General features: G+C 36.7%; 1 protein-coding gene across 1 annotated transcript in view; it reads left to right on the forward strand.

Annotated features, from left to right (window-relative positions):
• Nucleotides 1–15,303, forward strand: part of SRFBP1 (serum response factor binding protein 1) — a 63,428-nt gene that overhangs the window by 42,592 nt on the left and 5,533 nt on the right. Inside the window, exons 5-6 of the mRNA XM_035013983.1 lie at nt 12,835–12,916; nt 13,895–14,597. Coding sequence (XP_034869874.1) covers nt 12,835–12,916; nt 13,895–14,597 — 785 coding nt within the window. The remainder of the gene's footprint in view (nt 1–12,834; nt 12,917–13,894; nt 14,598–15,303) is intronic.

Raw genomic sequence — 15,303 nt, forward strand, 5'->3', positions numbered from 1 at the left:
CTTTCTGGTTGCTAAATTCTAAAAGTATTCATTAATGTTTAATTTATGGTGAAAGTAAAAAGCATCTTCTCTGCCAGATTGTTTTCACTTTGGAAGATTAATATTAGTGTATGTGTAATATTTATAAAATCAGTTTTTTAGGGTATCCTCTTCCATTTACAACTCTTCCTTCAACTTTCCAGTGTGTGAAAGTGTCACTTCTCCAAAAAAGGGAGGCAGCAAACATCTATATTAGCTTATCATTGTTATTTTGTATTAGTAAATTCATTTGCATATGACAAGATTTGTAGTCCTGAAATTTTTTTTAATTTGTTTATTTTAGAGAAAGAGTTGTACGTATGCATGAGCAGGGGCCCGAGAGGCAGTGGGGGGCAAGGGGAGAAGAGAGACAAGCAGACTCCCCACTAAGCACAGAGCCTGAAGGGCTGGATCTCACAACCCTGAGATCATGATCTGAGCCGAAATTGAGTTGGACGCTTAACTGACTGAGCCACCCAGGTGCCCCCATGGTCATGAGATTTTTAATACGAATTCAGATAAAAAGTTTAGGATCTTGGAGCGACTAGGTAGCTCATCTGGTTAAGCAGCTGCCTTTGGCTCAGGTCATGATCCAGGGTTCTGGGATCCAGCCCCGCTGAGCAGGGAGCCTGCTTCTCCCTCTGCCTCTCCCACTCCTCCTGCTGTCACTCTCTCTGGCCCACGCTGTCTCTCTTTCTCTTTTTCAAATAAATAAATAAATAAAAATCTTTAAAAAAAAAGAAGTCTAGGATCTCACTGTCAAGGGTCAAGTGAAACCTGATTACATTTCTGCTTTGTTTATACCTTCCTCTAAACAAAAGCAAGGAAGGAAGGGAAGGTGGAGAGAGGGAGGAAGGAGAAACAGTTGTTTAATCCAAGTTCTTGATGGAACCCTGGAGGGATTTAAAGCAAAGGGAAACTGCTCTGCTTAAGAAATCATTTCACATTCCTCCCAAGCTATTTGATTTCACCTATTTTGTATTCTTCCATTGGATTCAGGCTCTTCTGTTTGAAAACCTGTTAATAAATTAAACCTCTAAAAAATGAGGCAGACAGCAGTGTTGTTCTGTAGAACGGATTGATTGTTCTTCAGTGTGTTGTAGGAAATGAGCTCAGTGGAAGATAACCTCACAGGAACGAAGTCTATTACATAGAGCTCTGTATGTTTGAGGCTATCTGACAATCAGATCAGAGCAGAGCAAAATAATTTATGTAATATCTTACAGCTTACACAGTTCTTCCATATACATTCTTATCTCAGTTGATCTTAGAACAATGATCTCATGTAGAAAGCCTTTGTTTGCACATATGTGCACACATGTGGTGTGTGTGTGTGGTAATAGTAGTGTCTTCATTTTTCAAATGCAGAAAAGGGCTAGAAAGGTTAAGTAGGCAGTTAATATGTATATGATGAAAGTTTAAAGCTAGGGAGTTGAAGAATGAAAATTTTGACATTTCCAGGCAGCTGGTGCCAGGATTTCAGGAACTTCTCAATTCAAAACATGTGTTGCATGCAAAGCACTCAGCTAGGCAGTGTGGAAGATATGAAGGGAATAGGAGACTCAGTATTTTCCAGGGGAATATATAATCTAGTAGGGAGTAAAAGACAGGTATATTAAACAACTACCATATAAGGGGAAGCAAATTAATATTTGTTAACCTCTGTTAACAGTTGCCAACTCATTAGGTGCTTTATTTTTGTTAGCTTTCTCAGGGAAGATAATAACTGGGACAAATAGGCCCAGAAAGGTCAAAAATATACCTATGGTCAGTCATTAGCAGATAGCAGGCCCAAGGTCTAAACCCTGGTCTCTGCCTACAAAACAGAAGTTTAGAAGAAAAGGCTGGAATGGGTCCCCTGTATGTTTTTTGTTTGTTTGTTTTGTTTTGTTTTGTTTTCAAAGATTTTATTCATTTACTTGACAGAGAGACACACAGCGAGAGAGGAAACACAAGCAGGGGGAGTGGGAGAGGGAGAAGCAGGCTTCCTGAGGAGCAGAGAGCCCGATGCGGGGCTCGATCCCAGGACCCTGGGATCATGACCCGAGCTGAAGGCAGACGCTTAATGACTGAGCCACCCAGGTGCCCCTGGGTCCCCTATTTTAAAGACTCCATTTTAGAATCATTGTGTCTCAGGGATTATAAGAGCTCAACAGATGCAGAAACGTCTCCCCTTGCCTTCAGTGTGGACTCTAAGCCTTAGGTTGTCACAATTCTTCTGATCCCACTGAATGGACTGTTTCTTATTACCTCCCTACATGTTTTTAATAAATGCACACATTAATATATCTTTAGGTAAAACCTAGAATTGAAATTAAGTCTAAATATTGAGACTGTTGCTACCATCATTCTGCCTCTACCAGGTCACTCAGAGTCAGTTTGCTGTAGGCAGCTTTTCACAGGAAGGAACATTGCATGTAAGAGAGCTTTTTCATTTTTAGACTGTTGTTTGTATTCACATGTACATTCTCAAAATTCTTTTCAGAATTGAACACCAAATGCTTGTGTTCATAAAAAATACCCATATGCCAAAATAAAATTTTTCCATAAAAAGATGAGGTGTTTTCCCCCTTTTTACTTAATTTATTTGAAATGGAAGAAACTGGAGGTGTGCGAAAACCACAGTTTCCTGAGAATTTTCCATGGCAAATATTATGTCAACGTTAAATAAGGAAAGCTGTGGTTCCTTCATACCCTCTAATATTATGAAAACTTTTTTCATGCAGGTGTAAAAACTGTTCATAGAGAATTAACTTAGTCTTTTAAGCTTCAAAATCAGTTTATGTAAATTTCAGATATATGACTACTCAGATTTCTTCTATAAACCTCCGTAACATTTTTCATCTTTCCGGTGAAGTTTATCACATTCTGTCTTTGATGAATTAGTTGTTCATTTGTCTTAACCGTTAAAATTAGAGCAAGATTGTGAGCCTCAAATGATGGTGTTTGTGTCCTTATGTGTAAGACCATGCCTTCCCATTTATTTAGACATGTTTATATAAGTATAAATATCAGTGAATACAAAGAGGGATAAAGGAAGGAAGGAAGATGGACAGTAGTGAAATAAGGAGGAATAAAGAATTTGAAAGGTCTCATGACAGGTTCTGCTCTGCTTATTCTTTGAGTTCTTACCCTCTGCCCAGAGACATAAGCAAACCGTAGACACAGCAGACGGCTGCCGAAACCCAAAGCACAGCCGGAGCTTCAGACCTCTGCCCATTTACTTTACAAGCCTCTTTTTTATGCTTATATTTAATTTCTCTCCAAAAAGATTTGAGAGGGGGGCTTGGAGATGAGTCACAAAATGAGAGAAGGTTATCTCAAACAATTTAGAAGGAAACCACTTGAGAATACTAGACTGGATTCAGAAACCTGACTGTCAGTTCTAGCTTTTGTTCCCAGCTAGCTAGGTAATCTGGAAATGAAGTCAAGACTGTTAGTCTAATTATTGGATAAAATCATTGGTCTGTATTCCCTTTACCTCTTGTTAAAATTTGAAGTAAAAAAATGCATTGAATGATTTCAAATTGCTTTGTTAAGAAACAGGTTGAAAATGTTAAATTTGACATTGTTTACTTAGGAGAAATAAAGTTTATTAAAATGATTGCTGTCAGCGGCGCCTGAGTGGCGCAGTCGGTTAAGCATCTGCCTTCGGCTCAGGTCTTGATCCGAGGGTCCTGGGATCGAGCTCCGCATGGGACTCCCTACTCAGCGGGGAGTCTGCTTCTCCCTCTGCCTCTGCCTCTGCCTCTCCCCCTGCTCGTGCTCTCTCTCTCAAGTAAATAAACTCTTTTAAAAAACTAAATAAATAATGTATGGGGATTAACATAAGAATAAAAAAAACTAAATAAAAAATAAAATGATTGCTGTCATTTATAAAACATGGTATTTTTAACTAAGACTTTCTTTAAATCAGACATTTTAAGAAATACATGTGTACCCTTTTTTTTATCTTTGAAGAATGAAAACTGAAATCCTTAGTATTTGTAAAGCATGCAACTATGTATATGCCATTAACAGTTTTTCCCCATTAGAATATTTTTTCTACTCCCCAAATCGTAAGTTACTCAGATTTGCAGATTAGTAACTGACCATCAAGAACAGATATAAATTAACTAAAAACAACTAGCAATTAAACATCAAACATAAGTTTGAAAGACTAGATGTATCCTAAGAAGATCTGTACAATGCATTCTATTTGCAAAAATTGCTGGTTAGCAAAGGGAAGAGGCTTAAATTTCTAGGAGTTTCTGCATTCTAACTAGTGTTGCTTTGCCGTTAGCTGCCTGACTTCAGGCAGTTCACTTACTATCTCTCGGTCTTGCTTTTTTGTTTTTGGGGGTTTTTTTGTTTTTTTTTCATTTCTCTAATAAACTCTTGCAGGTCAAACATTCTGGTAATGCCTTTTTGACCCTCTTCAAAGGCCTTATTGTAGCAGATGTAAAAATAACAGGGCTTATCCTCAGTGTTCAGTTTCATTTTGCCAAAAAATTAAGTGTTTTGTGCACCCTCACATACTCAAGCAAGAGTTTTATGGCATTTCTATGCTGTATTATCTGTTAATGTTTAAGTATTCTTAAATGACTCTGACATTTTTCATATTTCAGTATAACAACAATAGTTGTGCTCTAAAATATTTGGTGATGGTGTTAGGTAGCCAACTTTAACAAAATTTCCAGTTTATAAAAATTAGAAGCAATAAGGACATGCTGAAGTGTGTATTTGCAAATATCATTATGCTGCAAAGTAGGTTTGTCACATATCTATAAGACCACATTATTGTTGGGACACCTGGGTGGCTCAGTCGGTTAAGTGTCTGCCTTCAGCTCAGGTCATGATCCCAGGGTCCTGGGATCGAGTCCCTCATCGGGCTCCCCGCTCTGCGGGGAGCCTGCTTCTCCCTCTGCCTCTCTCTCTATCTCTCATGAATAAATAAATAAAATCTTAAAAAAAAAAAAAAAGACCACATTATTGTTAAATAGATTGCCAGCTAAATGAATGAGAATTTGAGAAGCTATTTCTTTGCTTTTTGCCTAACAATGCTGATATATTAATGTTAAATATTTTGGTAAAAATTTTTGTATTTTTTGTTTTTAGCTTTACTGAGATATAATTGACATATAACAAACATTGTGTAAGTTTAAGTTATACAACCTGATGGTTTGATACACATATATATTATGAAAAATAACCATAATAAGGTTAATTATCATATCCATCACCATATATAATTATAATTTTTTGTGGTGAGTGCATTTAAGATGTACTCTCTTAGATGCTTTCAAGTATATCATAAAGTATTGTTGTCTGTAATCACCATACTGAATATTAGATCTCTAGAACTTACTCTTCTTTTAACTGAACATTTGTACCCTTTGACCGAAATCTTCCCATTTCCTCTACCACCCCAGTCTCTGGCAACCAACATTCTGCTCTTGCCTCTGTGAGTTTGTTTTTTTTAGATTCCACATATAAGTCATACTATGCAGTATTTGTCTTTCTCCGTCTGTTTCTTTCATTCATTGTAATGCCTACCAGATTCATCCATGTTGCAGATGGAAAGATTTTCTTCTTTCTCATGGCTAAATAATATTCCATTGTGTGTGTGTGTGTGTGTGTGTGTACATATATATGTTTTCTTTATTCACTTCATTTGTCAATGGACTCTTGGCTATCATGAATAATACTGCAGTGAACACAATATCTCTCTGAGATGTCGTTTGCTTCGGGTGTATATCTGGAAGTGGGATTGCTGGATCATATGGTAGCTCTAGTTATAATTTGTTGAGGAACCTCATCTTTTTTCCCTAGTGTCTTTAGTAGTCTGCATTCTCACCAGCAGTGCTCCAGGGCTCCCTTTTCTCCATATACTCACCAATACTTGTTAGCTCTTGGTTTTTTTGAGAGTAGCCATTCTAACAAGTGTGAGGTGGTATCTCATTGTGGTTTTGATTTACATTTCCCCAGTGATTAGTAATGTTGCGCTTCTTTTCATGTACCTGTTGGCCATTTCTTCTTTTGAAAAATATCTGCTCAAGTCCTCCGTCCATTTTTAATCAGATTTTATATTTATTTTGTTTTATTTATTTGATATTGAGTTGTATGAGTTCCTTCCATATTGTGGATATTAGCCCCTTATCTGAGATACGGTTTGCAAATATTTTCTGTGATTCTGTAGATTGCCTATTCACTTTGTTGATTGTGTCTTCTGTTTTGCAATAAATTTGTAGTTTGATGTAGCCCCACTTGTTTACTTTTACTTTTATTGCTTGTGCTGTTGGTGTCACATCCAAAAAAACATTGACAAGACCAATGTCAAGGAATTTTTTTCCCTACGTGTTCTAGGAGTTTTATGTTTCAGGTCTCATATTTAAGTCTTTTAGTCCAATTCAAGTTAATTTTTATGAATCGTGTTAAGATATGTGTCTAGTTTCATTCTCTGACCTGTGAATATCCAGTTTTTCTAATACCATTTATTGAAAAGACTATCTTTCCCCCTTCAGGTATTCTTGGCCCTCTTGTCAAACAGCAGTTCACTGTATATGCATTTGCTTATTCCTGGGCTCTCAGTTCTATTCCATTGCTGTGTGTGTCTGTTTTAATGACGGTGTCATACTGTTCTTATTACTATAGCTTTGTACTGTAGTTTGAAATTAGGAAGCATAATGCCACCAGCTTTGTTCTTTCTCAAGATTGCTGTGGCTATTTGGGGTCTTTTGTAGTTCCAACAAATTTGAAGAAATTTTTTTTTTTATTTCTGTGAAAAATGCCATTGTAATTTTGATAGGGATTACACTGAGTTTATACATAGCTTTGGGTACTATGGATATTTTAACAATGCCAGTTTTTCCAATCCATAATCATAAGATATCTTTCTAATTTTTTGTGTCCTCTTCTATTTCTGTCATTAAAGTCTTACAGTTTTCAGTGTACAGATCTCTCACTTTCTTTGTTGTATTTAGTCCTAAGCCTTTTATCGTTTTTGATGGTATTGCTTCTCCATCTCCCTCTGCCTTTTCCCGCATTAGTGTTCTTGCTCACTCTGCTCTCTCTCCCTCAAATAAATAAATAAAAAATCTTAAAAAAAAAAAAAAACCTTTGGGGGGAAGTAAGTGCTCTTATCAACAAAACACTTTGAACAGAATAATAAAATTTTTATTTACTGATGGCATTTACTGTTTTTTAAAAAGATACAAATTGCATGTAATTACAGAAGTAAAGCTGTGGCATATATAATTCTTCATATTAAATTATTAAGTAATCATACCTGATTAGTAACTACTTAATTATATATATCTGTATACCTTATAAAATCAAGCCTTTTATGTTCTTTGAACAGTATTGATTCTGTTACATATGGATGCATAAGCTCTATGCTGCACACTCCCATTGTGATGGCACCCCTGGTGTTAGGCAATGCAGTGACCTTTTTAAAAATCAGTTAACCTGATATTCTCTTCAAGTAAGTCTTCCATGAAGGTTGCAATATAAAAGCACAGTTATAGGGGAAGACATGTAACATCCAAGGATAATAATGTCTTCATTTATTAGAGTAATACATAATTTTAGAATTATAAATCCTATTCTAGGGCCTTTTTTTTTTTTTTAAAGATTTTATCTATTTATTTGACAGCGAGAGACACAGTGAGAGAGGGAACACAGCAGGGGGGAGTGGGAGAGGGAGAAGCAGGCCTCCTGCCGAGCAGGGAGCTCTAGGGCCTTTTTTAAAAAAAAATAGAATTTATTGAAGTCAGATCACTGAGTCACAGTTACTCAGGATATCTTCCAGGGCATTGCTAAGTAAACTTGATGATAAAATGATTCTTAACAAAATAGTTTTTACTTAAAGTCAGCACTCAACATGCAAGTATTATCAGTGGTCTTCTAAACCTTGTTATAACTAAGATGGTGGGATGTAATTAGCTCTGGAAAAAAGAATACACAGCTCATCAGAGCTTTTAGCAAGTTGTCAAAGCAGGGGTTTGGAACAATAGTAGGTATGTTTTTGAAAAATTTTATATGAACACATTTAGCCAAATATTTGGATTTCCCATGACTTCTTATCTAAAACATGTGAAATTAACTCCTGATTAGAACAGTTACTTTATAATTTATCTGTTTTACAAATACAGATATTCATATATTGCAATTATCTCTAAAGTGAGTTATTAGTAGCTACAGGGTGGAAATACAGTGAAAGAAGCAGTTACAGAGTAACAGCTGCTGCTGGAGGTTCTTCTTTTCCCTTGTAATGTGGAGGGAGGGTAGGCTCTTGGGGTGTGTATATTTCTCAGAACTAATTGGTTCTGTTGTCATTGTTTTTACATTTAAGTGTACTGAGATAAGTAAGTCCTGGCAATTAAAACATCCTGCTTTTTCACTGAATACCACATTTTCTCTACTAAGCCAGAATCTCAAAGTATGTCACCATTCAAGAAAAACAGTCAATGCATTTAAGGCTATTACTTGTTGCTTTGATTTGGCAACAAAAGTCTGTCCTGATAGTGTTTTCTTTTTTTTTTCTTTTTTTTTTTTTTTAAGACTATTTATTTATTTAGAGAGCATGTGTGAGGAAGGGTAGGGGTAGAGGGAGAGTGGGAGAGAATCTCAAGCAGATTCCACGTGAAGCACCAAACCCAACACGGGGCTCGATCTCATGACCCCAGTATCATGACCTGAGCCAAAACCAAGAGTCGGATGCTCAACCGACTGAGCCACCCATGTGCGCCTGTTTTTGTTTCAAATTTAACTTTAGAACATCATGAACCTGCTAAAACTTTATTTTTTATTTTTTCCTAATTTTTTAGTTTACCCCCACCAAGGATTCTGCTTGCATATTATTAGAGCAGGTGTCACACTTTTTCTGTAAAGTAATTCTGTATATAATAAATATTTTAGGCTTTGCAGGCCATACATTCTCTGTCACAACTACTCAACTCTGCCGGGTGACATAGTAGAACTATAGATAGTATATAAATGGATGAATTTCACTGTGTTTCCTGAAACTATTTTAAAAAACAGGCAGCAGGTGAGAACTAGCCCATGAGCCAATTTGCCAACCACCAGTTTTGAGAATCAAGTACTTCTACAAGACTTGTTTGTGAAAATGACAGTTCTCCGTTAGTGCTTCCTGACTTTCAACTTCAGTTGGTTTTCAGGGGATTTACCCCACACATCAGTAGGTCAGTATTAGTATATTTTAAGTATTAACTATTGACTTCCTATGGTGGTTTATAAGAATTTATATCTCTTTCCTCTGCCAGCCCCTCTGTCATATATGTACCTTCCTTATCACTTCCATCCTCCTAAGGCACTTGGGTCAAATTTAGATTAGATGAATATTTAGTGATTCTGTTATTTTGACTACAAGTCATGTAGTGAGTGATTATTATTTTTCATTTTCTGCACAATATTTCTATTTCCTATAGTTTATTTTTCCTTGTTAGTTTCCTGTCCTCTCTCTAGTGTAATACCAAACTGCTCTTCGGTTACTGAAGTCTCCTCTCAAGATGTTTAATACACCAGGGATGCGTGGGTGGCTCATTTGGTGGCGTCTGACTTCAGCTCAGGTCATGATCTCAGGGTCCTGGGATCAAGTCCCATGTTGAGCTCCGAGCTCAGGGAAGAGTCTGCTTCTCCCTCTCCTTTTGCCCCTCCCCCAACTCATGCGCCCGTGCTCTCTCTCAAAAATAAATAAAATGTAAAAAAAAAAAAAAGATGTTTAATACACCAGGTATTCTAATTCTCCTTGTCACTATCCTGAGAATGCCTTCTGCCTGTATCTCGTTTCTTCTATCCCATACATTCCTCATTCTTTGTATCCTTCTTCATTTTAGTGGAGCTAGTACCTTCTAAGGAGAAAGGTTCAAGAGATGTAAGCTTTTTTAAACCTTGCATGTCGGGAAATATTTTTATTCTTATCTAATTTAGGAATCATTTTCCTACAAGATTTTTATTCAGTTGTCTTTGACCTCCAATTTTGATTCCTGATTTTTTTTTTTTTTTTTTTGGTAACTTTGTTCTTTCTCTGGAAGCATGTAGACTCTAGTATTCTGATGTGACTCTCAATTTTCATATATCATGTTGGCCTTTTCAGCATGAAAAATCATGTCCCTCATCAGGGGGTTCTGTGTTAGAGCTTTTAATATACACCCTATAAAACTAAATCATACATATTTGACCTATACGTTCAGCAGCCCATCTTGTTGCTGAGTGACTCAGGATACCAGCACTAGGTTTTCTTCCCAGATTCTCTCATATATCTCCAAGGGAGATAAAATGGGCAACAAGTCCTGTATTGGACTTCAGGAAACCCAACAAGATATAGAAACAATGGGTTATCTTAACACTGTACTTAATGAATAGTCTCCAAATGGACTTCATCTCTCTTTTTTTTTTTAATTTGACAGCGAGAGAGGGAACACAGGCAGGAGGAGTGGGAGAGGGAAAAGCAGGCTTCCCGCTGAGCAGGGAGCCCAACGCAGGGCTCCATCCCAGGACCCTAGGATCATGACCTGAGCCAAAGGCAGACGCTTAACGACTGAGCCACCCAGGCGCCCCTGGACTACATTTCTTGGACAAGACTGAACAGAGGCAATATCTAAGAGCCTAAGAGAATCAAAGTTTATAGTTACCCTAAGGCTGCTGTAGCAAAGTACCACAAACTAGATGTTTTAAAACAACAAAATTGTATCCTGTCATGTTTCAGGAGGCTAGAAATCTGAAATCAAGGTGACAGTAGTGCTAAGATCCTCGGAAGTTTCTAGGGAAGAACCCTTCCTTGCTTCTTCCAGCTTGTGTGAACCATGGCCTGTGGCCTTCCTTGGCCTATGGCAGGATAACTGTAATCTCTTCCTCAGCCTTCTTCCCTCTCTCTGTGCCTCTATCCAGATGTCTCCCTTATGAGGACATCGGTCATATTAGATTGAGGACCACCCTAATCCAGCATATTCACCTTTTAATTATATCTGCAAAGACCCTGATTCCAAATAAGGTCACATTCTGAGTTTGTAGTTGGACATAAATTTTAGGAAGATGTTCTTCAATTCAATACACAAGGTAATTAGACCACAGATATAATTTAGAGAAGGGTAACATTGCCTAGATAAGTCCTCCAAACACAGTAAGCTTCAGAGAGCCATCATCTTGCATTTACTAATGTCCTCATGTTTGTTCTACTAGGGGGGGAAAAATCTTTATAGTGGGCTATTAACAGTGAAAGAAAATTTAAAATAAAGACATTTGAAGCTCACAGCTCTATTTTGACACACAATGAAATGTATCCATTTGCCTTATGGGATGTTTATTGAATGAAGACTCCTTCCAGTTACTGTTCCAAGCCCTAGGTCTATAGCAATGAGGAAAACAGAGCCCCTGCCTCACAGATGGGAAAATATCTACGCTGGCATGCAATGTTAAGTGATAAGTAGTAAATAAAGAGTTATGGGAAGTGTTGTTCAGATAACATTTGAGCAGATATGTGAATAATAAGAGATGGTCAGTCATGCATACATTTGGGAGTACAGTATTCCAGGAAAAGCAGAGCTTACAAAGGAATAGCCTAAGCATCAGAAGGCAGTAAAGCTTAAAGAACAGATAGTGGCATAGCGTGATCTGGCTACCTTTTTAAAAACTCACTGTGATGCTCTGTGGAAACTCAGGGGTGGGGGAGCAAGTGACCAGGTTTGAGTGTATTACGTTGGTGCTGCAGGTGAGACATGTTGGTGACTTGGTCAAAAGTACTAAGAGTAGGAGTGGTGAGAAGTGAATGGTCCTGAATATATTTTGCATTTAGAACCACAAGATTTGCTAAAGGACTAATTGTGAGCTGTGAAGGAAGGAGAAATGTGATAGAAGAATTCTTAAAGTTTTAGTCCTGAGCAACCAACAAAAGTGGAATTATGTATAATAAGACAGGAAAGACTGAAGAAGTAAGTTTGAGAAGGATATCAAAGAATTCTCTGGGTGCCTGGTGGGTGGCTCAGTAGGTAAAGCATCCAACTCTTGATCTCAGCTCAGGTCTCAATCTCTGGGGCATGAGTTCAAGCCCCATGTTGGGCTCCACACCGGGGATGGAGCCTACTTAAAAAAAAAGAAAGAATTCTCTTGGGTTCATATATGAGTCTTGAGCTCAAGTTAGAGTAGCAGTTAGAAATTTGGATGTTGTCAGCGCATAGAAGATATTTAAGGAAATTTTCCCAAATCATGAATTTTCTAAATTCGTAAGTATGTTAAATATATAATCAGTTCCAACTCAGTCATCATCAAATATTTATGAAGTGTTGGCTCTTAGACAAGCAGTGGTAGAAGGTTCTGAAAATATAGTAGAGATACTAGACTTTGAAAATACAAATATTTAGCATCAGATAGTTTTTACATCTCTATTAACTGGAATTTCAAACATTACAGTAGTTATAAATTGTATCACCCAGCTTAGCACTAACATGTTATTTGATTCATATTAATTCAGTCTTTAAGAAGATCTAGATCTTTTAACCTCTTTGAAAGCAGAAGCTATATTGCATTTTTTTAATAACACACAGGATGCCTACCAGAGTTCTGGAAAGATATTAAGTCCCCAAAGGCATTTGTTAGTTGATTACATAATAATTTTATTTGTTTCAGGGGCCGTTGTATTTTGTCATCTTGAGTTTTATTTTTCTTTATTATAGATTATCCAGGTGACTTATCTAGAGAATACTAACAAATTCCTGTTTCCTAACTCTCATTTTTAAAAATTATGATACATTTTCTTTTATTCACTTCTTAATAGTACTATATTGTTCCTATTCCTGTGTTTGTTGTTTCAATTTGCAGCCTGATTCTACTGCAACTGAAAGAGCAGTTGCCAGACTAGCGATGCATCCTCTTCTGAAGAAAAAAACAGATGTGCTGAAAGGTATGTATTAAATACTTTTAAGCCATGTACTTAAATGCACTTATGTATAAGATTTTGAATAAATGGCTATTCATTTATTTCTTTGGGTTTTTTTTGTTTGTTTGTTTGTTTTTAAAGATTTTATTTATTTGAGAGAGAGAGTGAGAGAGAGCGAGCACAAGAGGGGGGAGCAGGAGAGGGAGAAGCAGACTCCCTGCTGAGCAGGTAGCCTGATGTGGGACTCGATCCCGGGACTCCAGGATCATGACCTGAGCCGAAGGCAGTCGCTTAACCAACTGAGCCACCCAGGCGCCCCAATTGTTTGTTTGTTTTGAGGACCTTTTAAAAATATCTCCTTCAAATATTTTTAAATGTGGGAAGGTACCTGAAAATTTGGAAGTTATCTGATGTCTAATTAAATCTGTATTTTTTCCTAAATTCTAATATATGAATACACTTATGTTTATATATAATATATTCATGGTAATACTGAATACAATCAATTTGCTAAATATTGGTGTAATTCATAGTATTACTTTTGATGTTGCCACTTAGTCACATAATTTTTATTTATGTGTGTATTATAAACTGTGCTTAAAGAATTAAATGTTACTATCACAGATTAGAATATATTCATTTTTATGTCTGAAAACACAGTTTATAGTGCACCACAATCATAGCAATACATTATTGCAAAAGAAATTAAAGTTGCCATTTTATTTTATTTGTATTCAGTGATGTTTTTGCTATTTTTCATAGCTCCAGGGCCTGAAAGGATGGTTAATTTTAAGAGTTTTAAATTGAATACCTCTGACCATTTCTTCCAAGTCTGGTTTTTAAAGTCAGTGAAGTTCTTTTGTGACCAGTGATATATACTTAACATAATTGTGGTTGTTCTCTTAAGTGTTTCCAAATAATTTAAGAAATACTGTACTGAAGTGGTGATGTTTTATATATTTGTTTTAATGATGAAACAGATCCTGTGCTTTTCTGTTGTAGCTGCTGTCAAAGCCTTTAAAGATGCAAGACAAAATGTTGAAGTTAAATCATCAGAGAGTGCTTCAGAAGAAAATCATTCCAAGGACACTTTGTGTTCAAATGATGATGCCAGTAAGTTACAGCATGAAGGAACTATCATCAGTGAACAAAAAGAGAAAGAAGCCAAAATATTGGCAAAGAAACCAGTAAATTCAAAAGAAAAAAGAACCAAGGTGGAACATGGACCCAATGCTGTAGACATTCCAAATTCTCCATCAAAGCTTTCTGAAAGGGCTGGTGGTGTTTCTTCTGAGCCCCAGAAGACACCTGCTGACCCAAAAATGAAAACCTTAAGTAAAACCAAAAAAGGGAAAGAGTCCAGTAGCTCCCTTGATGGTAACAGTGATGGAGAAGAATTACAAGAAGAAAAGGAGTATTTTGATGATAGCACAGAGGAAAGGTTTTACAAACAGTCCTCCATGTCTGAGGATAGTGACAGTGGTGATGACTTCTTCATTGGGAAAGTCAGACGGACACGAAAGAAGGAAAGTACTTGCCATTCTTCAGTTAAGGAACAAATGCCCCCCCAAAAAGTGTTACCTGAGGAAGATCTACTTGAAACCCATCAGAGTATAAGAAGTGACATAAACAAGCCAAGTACAGAATCAAGGAAGTTTGAGTCAGTGTTTTTCCATTCTTTATCTGGATCTAAAAGCTCTAGAAGGTAAGAGTACTTTTTTCTATCCTGAAGTAATTATTAGTTCTTAATTTTTTTGAAGATATGAAATATCTGCACATCCTAGCAATGACAGAAGAGAATCTCTCCCATATGTACATGTGGTTTATACAGCACATCCTGTGTTTAGACTTGGCCCTTTCGAACTTTATACTCAGATAATATATGCAAATATACATACAGCAGTGCCACATCAATCCTGTAGCCAAATAATTTGTCTAGCTAATTTCAGTTTATCCCTTCGATTGTCAAAGTTTCCAGACTTTGAGTTTGCTTTTCGTGAAAACCTTTTGAAAATGTCTCATATCTTACTCTTTAAACAGAACTTTCTGAAAAGAATGGTGGTGGTTTTTTTTCTTTTCTTGATAACTGAGGGCCATTATTGTAAACATCAGTCATTTTCTTGTGCATTGCTATTTCAGTATATACAGCTGTTTGCTCTAACTCCGAGTTCCTCCAGACTGCTTTATATCGGATAATATTGCTGTCTCTGTCCCTGCTGTTAACCACCACCTTTCACAGCTCTTCTGTTCTACATCAATAAGTTTCATTTCATTTGTAATTCTAATCTGAGAGGGAATAACTTCACATTTTAGGATAAATATCATGGTTAGCTAATTTCTTCAGTAAGAGCTACCTTCTTCAGGAAACTGTTTTCTGTTTATGTATAAGTCAGGGATAATTTTTAATAAAA

This window comes from Mirounga leonina, unplaced genomic scaffold, assembly GCF_011800145.1.
Source record: "Mirounga leonina isolate KUSES-001 unplaced genomic scaffold, KU_Mleo_1.0 Mir_168, whole genome shotgun sequence".
NCBI lineage: Eukaryota > Metazoa > Chordata > Mammalia > Carnivora > Phocidae > Mirounga > Mirounga leonina.